Source organism: Syngnathus acus, chromosome 9 (genome assembly GCF_901709675.1).
Source record: "Syngnathus acus chromosome 9, fSynAcu1.2, whole genome shotgun sequence".
In the NCBI taxonomy this organism is placed as follows: Eukaryota; Metazoa; Chordata; class Actinopteri; order Syngnathiformes; family Syngnathidae; genus Syngnathus; species Syngnathus acus.
In genome coordinates this window covers 15783926-15795451 of record NC_051094.1, presented here as the reverse complement: position 1 = coordinate 15795451, position 11526 = coordinate 15783926, and the positions used below count along the sequence as shown (strand labels likewise).

Below are 11526 nucleotides of genomic sequence, written 5' to 3'. Positions count from 1 at the left end.
CATTATTTGTCTTTCTGTCCAAATTTACCTAATGTGAAGTGAATACAATGTTATTGATGTATAAATTGACATTTTGTGGCTGTTTAGAATAGCGATCAATTTATGAAATTTCTCATCCCCTTCTCACTGTGGAGACCTTTTGCGACCTTTTGATTTGAATTCATAATGCAAAGGTCCACATTGGCATGAAAGTACCATTAAGTCAGTGAAATAAATTTATCCTAAGGTTGCTGCATATGAAAGTAGATTGAAATACAGTGGAGCCTGGGTTTTCGAACACAATCCGTTCCAGAAGGCTGTTCGAGAAGTGAATCATTCGAATTCCGAATCATATCTTCCCATTACAAATAATGGGGAGAAAATTAATCCGTTCCAAGCCAGAAAAAAACAACAACGCCTTTTTTAAGCATTTATCATTTGCGCATTTTTGTCCAATCGCGCAACTGCAGCGCACCGCCGATCGCGCAACCGTAGCGCGTAGCTGACCGCGCAACTGCACCACGCTGGTCCCATTATTGTGACAGAGCCGTCGCTGAAATTTAGAAAATATTTTTAAAGTCCTGCTGTACTTTACAAAATTTAAGTGGACATCAGTGCGCAGGGAGCTTAATTTTGTCCGATCGCGCAACTGCAGCGCACCGCCGAACGCGCAACCGTTGCGCGCCGCCGACCGCTCAACTGCACCGCGCTGGTCGCAGTATTGTGACAGAGCGGTCGCTAAAATTTAGAAAATATTTTTAAAGTCCTAATGTACTTTCCAAAATTTAAGTGGACCTCAGTGCGCAGGGAACTTAATTTGGTCCGATCGCGCAACCGCAGTGTCGCATTGCTTTAGGAGCGTCTTTGTGTTTTAGGATGGCTTTACTGCTCACACTTGCTTCCTTTGGAGGCATGATTAGAGTTGATGCAATCCTCAGAGTAACGAGAACGTAAGAACGAATGGAGTCAGTTGGCATGCGGGTCCTCTCGGTGAACAGAGGCTGTGATTTACCGAAGTCAAATTCCTTGTTTGGCACGCTCAAACACGGCGAATAAAAAACTCTTGAATCTTGAATCTTGAATCTTGAATCTCGCGAGGTTCGACAACCGAATTTCGTCCGACATCCGAAGCAAAGAAATCTCGAATTTTTTGTTCGAATACCGATTTGTTCGAGAACGGGGACGTTCGAAAACCAAGGCTCCACTGTAATTTGCAAAAATTGCACAAATTTTAATTCCATTTTTTTTCAGCAGAAAGCAAGTCAGCAGAAAGCAAGTCAGACTGTGCCTTTCCGAGTCATCACAGAACTCTCTACTTGTTAAAAAAAAAAAAAAAAAAAAAAAAAGCTCAACAGAGCTTTCCAAAGGACAGTGGTTAAGTGGTTAAGCACAATGCTAAGCTGCAGCTAATATGTTTAATTCATATTAAACTGGGGGAGTTCTTTTTCTTTTACACAAATATAGGATGGACTTAACTAGGCCTCCAGTTCACAATTTAATTTATTTCAAAGTACGCTTACAATTGCACACTGCACTTCTGTTGTGATATTCAATGGATGTAACAGGTCAAATTAATGAAAGATGAAAGCTCTAAATATATATGTTTATAAGCGCTGTTATTTTTTGTGGCTCCCGACAATTTTTTTTGGGGTAGAAAAGGAGGCAAATGGCTCTTTTGATTTAAAAAGAAAAAAGAAAAGGGGGAAAAAAAATAAAGGTTGCAGGAGTGACGACACCAACAGCGACCCCCAAGTACGTGCTTTGTCTGTCAGTCTCAACCATTAACTGCGTACTTCCAAAAGAAAGGAGGCGGGGTTCCGTTTCAGAGACATAAAACCCATTGCACTCGGGCTTTGCGAGACCAGTCACCAGTCAGCAGACTATCCTTGAACTTTTGAGACACTCTATTTGGACACAGCAGCGAAATGAGGGAAATTGTGCATCTCCAGGCTGGTCAGTGCGGGAATCAGATTGGTGCCAAGGTTAGATGTTACCTGTTTTTATTTTTGTCGTTATCTATTAATGTTTGAGGCCTATCTTAATTTAAAACATGATAATTGATCGTATTTTCCGTCATTAATTTTGGTTTATACTTACTCCCTGTCAAGCCTGCCTTTCCATTCTAACGGCAAATAATAGTACGAGCCCACGACGCTTCCAGTGCACAATGTTGCCCGGAAATTGCAAACTTTTGGGAACAAGGGTACACTTTGGATTGAAGCTTTATTCATCTCAAACGTTTTGCTCCAAGGCTACAATACATTTAATGTCGCCACTCTTGTAATGGGATCGCTTTGTAAGTTTGCAAGTTGGCTCCTGTTAAATGGTATGGTCATGAGTCCTGGGGTTTGTTTGTAGGCTTTCAAGTGTTCGGTGAATCTTTTTTTTGGTATATTTCAAGGCCAGTTCACCTATTAGAATGTTCTCCCTTTAAATGTTACGTAAAGGTGCTATTAGACTATTGCGCACTTTTTTTATGTAATTGGAAACATGCTTTGAGTTACCAAGATCTCTGTGTCATAACTTTGAAGAAAATACAGCTGTGTTTATGATTTCGAAATTTCTTTGAAGTTTTTTTTCGATGTTTGGTAGCATTATGTCTACAACTAAAGTATGTTTTGTTTTATTATTATTTTTAAACCACAAACACAGTAAGGGTTGGGAAATGGAGTTCAATGCGTATTCCCCATTTGTTTTGGTGTAGAGTGTAGACAAATGCACACCACAAGCAAGAATCAAAACACGTGCTGCAAAATGGGACAGTATCCTGGTTTTACGAGTGCTCATTTCTTGTTTGTCTTTAGTTTTGGGAGGTGATAAGTGATGAGCATGGCATTGACCCAACTGGCACATACCAAGGTGACAGTGACCTGCAGTTGGACAGAATCAATGTGTACTACAATGAAGCTTCAGGTAAGATCTATTTAACGTGGTAATGACCGCCAAAATATTTACACACCACACTGCTTTCATAGGTGGAAAGTTTGTTCCTCGGGCTATACTGGTTGACCTGGAGCCAGGCACAATGGACTCTGTGAGGTCTGGACCCTTTGGTCAGGTTTTCAGACCAGACAATTTTGTCTTTGGTAAGATATTGGAATTGTTTTACGCCAACGCTATTTTTATGTATTCTGCTCAGGATGTATTTTCATGTTTTGTTTTAAATTTATTTTCCAACCTCTTACAGGTCAGAGTGGTGCTGGTAACAATTGGGCTAAGGGTCATTACACAGAAGGTGCAGAGCTGGTGGACTCTGTCTTGGATGTAGTGAGGAAGGAGTCTGAGAGCTGTGACTGCCTGCAGGGTTTCCAGCTCACACATTCACTGGGTGGAGGTACCGGCTCCGGACTGGGCACTCTGCTTATCAGCAAAATCCGTGAAGAGTACCCAGACCGCATCATGAACACCTTCAGCGTGGTACCTTCTCCCAAAGTATCAGACACAGTGGTTGAGCCCTACAACGCGACGTTGTCTGTCCACCAGCTGGTAGAGAACACAGACGAAACCTTCTGCATCGACAATGAGGCTCTGTACGATATCTGCTTCCGTACACTGAAGCTCACCACACCCTCCTATGGCGACCTTAACCATCTGGTCTCTGCCACCATGAGTGGGGTCACCACCTGCCTCAGGTTCCCCGGACAGCTCAACGCTGACCTGCGCAAACTGGCTGTCAACATGGTGCCCTTCCCCCGTCTGCACTTTTTCATGACTGGCTTCGCACCCCTCACTAGCAGAGGCAGCCAGCAGTACAGGGCCCTATCTGTGCCCGAGCTCACCCAACAGATGTTTGATGCGAAAAACATGATGGCCGCCTGCGACCCACGCCAAGGGCGCTACCTGACTGTTGCTGCCATCTTCCGTGGCCGCATGTCCATGAAGGAGGTGGATGAGCAGATGCTCAACGTGCAGAACAAAAACAGCAGCTACTTTGTCGAATGGATTCCCAACAACGTCAAGACCGCAGTGTGTGACATTCCGCCTCGTGGCCTCAAGATGGCCGCCACCTTCATTGGCAACAGCACAGCCATCCAAGAGCTGTTCAAGCGCATCTCTGAGCAATTTACAGCCATGTTCAGGCGCAAAGCTTTCCTCCACTGGTACACAGGCGAGGGCATGGATGAGATGGAGTTTACAGAGGCAGAGAGCAACATGAATGACCTGGTGTCAGAGTACCAGCAGTACCAGGATGCTACTGCTGAGGATGAGGGTGAATTCGGCGAGGATGATGAAGATATGGCTTAAACTTTGTTTTTTTTGCTCCCCCTCCAGCAATTTAATTCATATGACACTTGTCCCAAGTCTTCAGGTTTCATTGCTGACAAGTCAGATTTTGTGTATCATTGAGATAAAAGCTCACTTTACATAGTGTGGCAAGATTTTTGAAATTTTCAAGTTTTCCCTTAACACAAACGTATGAAACGTATGTGGTATATTTACTATCAATAAAACAGGACAATATGAATGAAATAAAAGGTGTGCTTCTTTGGGTCAAGCAAATTTGTCTACACACAATCACCAAGACTAGTTGGCAGTGCATTATTTTGTTAGTAATGTCGAACTGAACTATATTGACTACTCAAATGCAACTCGATGCAAAATTCATAAACTACTGTACGGCGATGCTGACGTTTAGGAATTGTAATTTCGGCAGTGATCAGAAGGTGGCAATGTTGGCAAAAACTTTCCAACATGGCGCAAGTAAGGGGCCCTTGAGGCAAACGCGAGCACACTTTAAGCAGCTGACCCCAACTCCAAACTTTCTTTTCCTCCAAGTCGTGATATGCAACCGACTTTGTCAAAACGTGGAGCATTCAAGGCAAGCGGAATCTTCTATCCTAATTTTGACATTGTCTTGTCTATGTGTGTATATGAAATAGACTGGCCTTCAAAACAATATGTGACCGGCTCACTGACTTTAAACATTTTATAGAACCAGACTCCAGTGCTGCTCTCGATTATAACCAGAAATTAGATTTTAGACTGACTGAGGATCATTTTTGCCTTTATACTCCTATATGGGTTTGTACTTTCAAGTGTAGATATTTTGGGGTCCCATAAAACATGGTCTTCCATAAATGTGCTTTTGTTTAAAAAACATATATTGGATAGAAAGTACTTTAAATCAATGGCTGCATGGAGTCTGCAACCAATAGACATGACAGAAATTTCGCATCCTTGAGATGAATGGTGCCCATTTTACGACCCTGGGGCCATTGACAGCTTATTAAAAATACATTTGGACATGGCCTGCAGTGCTCGTGGTATGTAGTATGATCAAACAAACCAAAAATCTGAATACCAAAATAAATGTATTTTCTTCATATCTAAACAGATTTGTCAAACAGCAATATTTCAGCTCCTTACACTCTGACAAAAGAAATTTCTCCCCAACAGTAACACATCCACACATACAGACGTACTCAATCGTCTCATAGACAGACTTGCAAACCTGTCACTGGAAATGCCTTCCCTTGAATTGTTACTTGCACAGAGCTCATTCTCATAGTCCCAAAACAAAACAGTTCATAAACAGTCCTCTAGGATCTGTGTGTAGTCAGCAAATAGTCAGTTGAGTCCATAACCGTCCTTTATTGCGTCATGTGGAAAAAGAAGTCAGCCAACATTGCCACCTACTGACCACTGCCAAATTTACAGCTCTTAGGCATTTGCCTGGCCGCACACGGTCCTTCATGAATGTGTTGTATACATTTATAGTTTTTTTAAACTCATGAACAAATTAATGCACTGTCAACTAATCGAATGATTGTGTATGAACAAATTTACACTCCAGAAGCATGGCTTTTATTTCAATTAAATTTCAGTTTTTATTTAAAGTCCATATTAACCAAATGTTTGTGGTAGGGAAAAACGAACATTTCCAAATATAGCGACACTATGAAAAGTTTTTGTTTCAGTGATACACAAAATTTGACTAAAGTGAGCTTTTGTTTTAGTGATACACAAAATTTGCCTTGTCAGCAATGAAACCTGAAGAGTCGGAACAAGTATCAAATCAAATTAATTGCTGGGAAAAAATATATAAAGTGTAATCCATATCTTTATCCACACCGAATGGTCCCTATCAGGTGGAGTATCCTAGGACTGCTGGTATTCTGACACCAGATCATACATGTTGCTCTCTGCTTCTTTGAACTCCTTCTCATCCATGCCCTCGCTTGTGTACCAGTGGAGGAAATCTGGCTAAAAATTGCTCGGACATGCGCTTAAACAGCTCTTGGATGGCCGTGCTGTTGCCAATGAAGGTGGCGGCCATCTTGAAGCCACGAGGAGGAATGTCGCAGACTGCAATCTTTATGTTTTTGGGAATCCATGCGATGATATCGCTGCTATTTTTGTTCACTTAGATCTTCATGTTATGATACATGTTCACATTATTGACTGTAACTAAAAAATAAAATACATTTTCAATTTAAATGAATATGTGAAAGAATACAATATAAAATAGAATTACTTAAATTAATTAATGTATATACTAGGTCATCAAATCAGTGTCAGTCGAGTCTGTCAACTAGGTTGCCTGTAGTATTTTTAAGGTCCAGCGGGTGTCAGCAGTCAGCCACACAGTATCGACAGTGTCAATACAGTTTGCCAATGTGTCGAAGCGATACACGACGCCTCATGGACCCATCACTAGTTGACAGACTCGACTGACAAAATTAATGGAGGATCAAAAAATCATATAAAACATCAACAATCCCAGCGCTGCGTGTCCCGAGCCCGAAATATTATCAGTGACCCATCACACCCCCACCATGGACTGTTCTCCCTGCTGCCCTCTGGGAAGAGGTTTCGCAGCATCCGCTGCAGGTCCACCAGGTTCTGCAATAGTTTTTTCCCTGCTGTCGTCAGACTGCTGAACATTCAAACGTAGCATTCCTCTGCACACTTGTAAATACTGTTTTTGTCTCCTGCACTGTTCACATACTTTATCACTGCTGCACTTTGTACTTTATAATTATCTTATCTCATATTTTTATATAGAATGTCACTTTTTTTTTAACCAGCCGAAATACCTCTACATTGCTGAAAGCCGTATGCAACGAAATTTCGTTTTGTACACACCTAGTGTTGACAAAATGACAATAAAGTTCTGTCTAAGTCTAAGTCTAAGTCTAACAATAAAAGTATTTACTAACCTTCGCACCAATGCGGTTACCACACTGACCAGCCTGGAGATGCACAATTTCTCCCATTTTTATTTATTTATTTATTTTTGTGTCTAATAACCTCGTCTTGTCGTGTGTCCAATGAAGCCGTGTCACAAAACGTTTTGTCTCGCAATGCCTGCGTGCAATGGGTTTTGATGCCTCTGAAGTGCAACACCCCCCCTTTCCTTTTTTAAAGCAAGCTACAGTTATTGGTGGTGAGAATTCCATATTTTTTTGTTTCAATAGGCAAACACTTTTCAGGTCAAATAAATCGATATTGATAGTGATACCGTTTATCGTCTATATCATGAATTTTCATACATCTGCTTTCTATACCGCTTGTCCCCACGTTGGTTGCGGGCGTGCTGGAGCCAGCCCAGCAGTCATCGGGCAGTAGGCGGGGGACACCCTGAACTGGTTACCAGCCAATCGCAGGGCACATAGAGACAAACAACCATTCGCACTCACATTCACCACGACGGGCAATTTGAGTGCTCAGTCGGCCTACCAGATATGTTTTTGGGATGTGGGAGGAAACCGGAGTGCCCGGCGAAAACCCACACGGGCACGGGGAGAACATGTACCGTATTTTCTGCACTATTAGGTGTACTTAAAAACTTACATTTTACTCAAAAAAACACAGTGCGCCTTATAATGCAGAGCGCCTTATATATGGATCAATTGATGAATTTGTTGATCCATACTGGTTGTACACAGTGCTCTGCCAAAATGTTTCAGTACGTTTTAGTACGACTAGTAAATTACAAGGTCGCATCGCTTCCCAACATTACGGCAACTGTGGTCAGGGGGCGTCACCGAATAGCTGTTGTACCCGCGAGGCTATTTCATTTCAAAATAGGCTGCTCCGTTAATGTTTTGAGTAAATTTACGGATTGATATGGAAGGGAAACATAGGTTAGCAGTACCAATGTGTTAGGTCAAACTTTAGTCAGTTCCGATCATTTTATAGGAGATCGTTTGAGAAACGCGATTGTTTACACTTTGCTGAGGCTCATGGGGGTCTGCGGGTGGCTAATGCTATAATAATAGCTGCTATACGCACAAGGCTATTTCATGTAGGCTGCTCTGTTAATGTTTCGAGTAAATTTACGGATCGATATGGAAGGGAAACATAGGTAAGCAGTACCAGTGTTAGATCGAACTTTAGTCAGTTCTGATCATTTTATAGGAGATTGTTTGAGAAACGCGATTGTTTACAGAGGGCTCATTGGTTATTGGCTAGTGGATGCATACCGCAACGCTAGTCAACCTCAGTTTGTTGCAGTATAGCTTCTATTTTATGCGCCTTTTAATCCGGTGCGCCCTATATATGAAATAATTTCTAAAATAAAAAATTCAATGAGGGTGCGCCTTATAATCCAGTGCGCCTTTTGGTGCGAAAAATACGGTATACTCCACACAGGGAGGGCCGATGGACCCACAACTTCTGAAATGTAAGGCAGACAATGCCCCACCGTTCCACCCATTTGCTGGCTGTTTTGCAAACTGAACATTACAAAAATGATTGATTCCAGCACGCCCGCGACCCCCGTGGGGACAAAGCGGTACAGAAGATGGATGGATGGATGGATGGATGGATGGATGGATGGATGGATGGATGGATGGACGGACGGATAAAACTTTCCTAAAACCCCGAACATGAATCAGTTTTCTGAAAGCTGACCAATTGCATTTGCATGATCAAGACTTGAGCACTTTTGTTGTGAGAAAGCTTGTCTTGAAGTACATACTCAACCAATAAAAAGATGATAAAATTATTTCCTTAAACCCTGAAATTAATTTTCCTCTTGTAAATAAAGCTGAACAATCGCATTTGCATGATCAAGAGTTGAGAATTGACCAATTTTGTTGTGAGAAAGCTTGTCCTGAAGTATTTTATATCAGTCTCAACCAATAACAGCGTAGTTTACGTTCAAAAGAAGAGGCATTAAAGCCTTTTGCATGTGAGCGTTGCGAGATCAGACTTGAGACAGGCTTTTATTGGGCACACACAAAAAAAAAATGGGAGGAATTGTGCATCTACAGGTTGGTGAATGTGGAAACAGCATTGTTGCGAAGGTTAGTCAATACCTGTTTTCGTTGTTGAAGTTTTATATGATTTTGGTCCTTGATTCATTTTTCTCTTAAACAAAGACGATGATTGTCTGCAACTTATATAGAATTCTTTTGGTTTAATTCTAATTGCTGTCAAGCCAGCTTTTTCATTTCAATGGCAGACGAACATTAGGAAGCGCAAATGACGCTTCCAGTGCACTTATTGACCATGTTGCGGCAATTTTGGATGAAATCTTGGATTGAAGCTTTATTTGTTTAAAACGTTTTGCCTCAAGACTACAATACCATTAAGATCGCCACACTTGTAATGGGATCGCTTTGTAAGTTTGCAAGCTGGCTTTTCTCGAACAGTATGGCACATGGAATGAGACCTGCAGTGGCGTTGATGCATTTTAGGTGTTCGGTGAACCAGTCTCATACGTAAATGTGTTGCGTACTTTTTCATGTAATGAGAAAACAGGCTCTGAGAAAATGTACATCGAGTTATCAAGACAGCTGGCTTTATGTCATAACTTCGAAGAAAAATACAGCTGTGTTTCCATTACTCTGGAGTTCTTTAAAGAATATTTTTGCCTACAACTAAATCTTCCATTTTGAGATTTTTTCTTTTTTTTACCACAATCACACTGAGGGTTGGGTAATGGAGTTTAATGCGTATTCCCCATGATGTATTTTAGAGTAGATATATGCACGCCACAAGAAAGATAATCAAAACAATTGTGCCACAAAATGGAACAGTTTACTCTTTTTACCAGATGTTCATGTCTTTTTTGTCTTTAGTTTTGGGAAGTGATCAGTGATGAGCATGGCATTGACCAAACTGGCACATACCAAGGTGACAGTGACCTGCAGTTGGATAGGGTCAATGTGTACTACAATGAAACTTCAGGTAAGATTTATTTATTGTGTGGTAATGACTGCCAAAATATTTATACACCTCACTGCTTTCATAGGTGGAAAGTATGTTTCCCGGGCAGTACTGGTTGACCTGGAGCAAGGCACAATGAACTCTTTGGCCAGGTCTTCAGACCAGACAATTTTGTCTTTGGTAAGAGATTGTAATTGTTTCATGCTATTTCCATGTGATGTGGCAGTCATAGGTGTCAAGCGCGTTTTTTCATTTTTATTTTATTTTTTTAAAAAGTGTACAGGCTGGAGTAGTACCGGTGGCAACTGGGCTAGGGGTCATTACACAACAGGTGCGGAATTGGTGGAGTCTGTCCTGGATGTGGTGAGGAACGAGGCTGAGAGCTGTGACTGCCTGCAAGGTTTCCAGCTCACACATTCACTAGGTGGTGGTACCGGCTCCGGACTGGGCACTCTGCTCATCAGCAAAATTCGTGAGGAGTACCCAGCCCGGATCATGAACACTTTCAGCGTGGTGCCTTCTAAAGAATACGACATGCAGCTTGAGCCCTACAATGCTATGCTGTCGGTCCCCCAGCTGATACAGAAGACAGACAAGACCATCTGCTTTGACAATGAGTCTCTGTACGATATCTGCTTCCGTATACTGAAACTCACTACTCGCTCCTACGACGACTTTAACCACCTGGTCTGTGCCACCATGAGCCTGCCTCAGATTCCCTGGACTGCACGACACTGACCTGCGTATACTGGCTGTCAACATGGTGCCCTACCCCCGTCTGCACGTTCTCATACCAGGCATTGCACCCATCACAAGCAAAGACAGACATCAATACAGGGCCGTCACACTCCGCAAGCTAACCCAGCAGGTGTTCGATGCCAGAAACATGATGGTTGCCTGTGACCCACGCCAAGGGCGCTTTCTGACCGCTACTGCCATCTTCCGTGGCCACATGTCCATGAAGGAGGTGCATGAGGAGCTGCGCAGAGTGCAGAACAAAAATAGTCGTGACTTTGTCGGATGTATCCCCAACAACATCAAGACCGCAGTGTGTGACGTTCCCTCTCGTGGCCTCAAGATGCCCCCCCGCCCTCCGCTCCCAGCAATGTAATTCATTACACTTGTCCCAAGTCTTTAGTTTTCATTGCTGACAAGTCAGATTTTGTGTATCATTGAAATAAAAGTTAGGCGAGATTTTTTGAAATGTTCAAGTTTTCTTTTAACACAAACTTTTGTGGTATACTTACTATCAATAAAAACTGTGACATGTGATTGAAATAAAAGCCGTGCTTCTTTGGGTCAAGTAAATGTGCTTATACACAATCACCAAGATAAGTTGGCAGTGCATGCAACTCAATGCAACGTTCATTAACTACCGTGCGGCGACGCAGACGCTTAGGTATTGTAATTTTGGCAGTGGTAAGTAGGTGG

The 11526-nt window shown here is 42.2% G+C and overlaps 1 protein-coding gene and 1 pseudogene across 1 annotated transcript; both read left to right on the top strand.

The window, feature by feature from the left end:
• Positions 1–1854: 1854 nt before the first annotated feature.
• LOC119127062 (tubulin beta chain-like) lies at positions 1855–4339 on the top strand. Its single transcript, XM_037258767.1, has 4 exons — positions 1855–1961; positions 2784–2892; positions 2955–3065; positions 3167–4339. Exons 1-4 carry the CDS (start codon positions 1905–1907, stop codon positions 4222–4224), a joined length of 1335 nt encoding a protein of 444 aa, XP_037114662.1. The 5' UTR covers positions 1855–1904; the 3' UTR covers positions 4225–4339.
• Positions 4340–9170: 4831 nt separating this feature from the next.
• LOC119127468 lies at positions 9171–11206 on the top strand (annotated as a pseudogene).
• Positions 11207–11526: the final 320 nt, after the last annotated feature.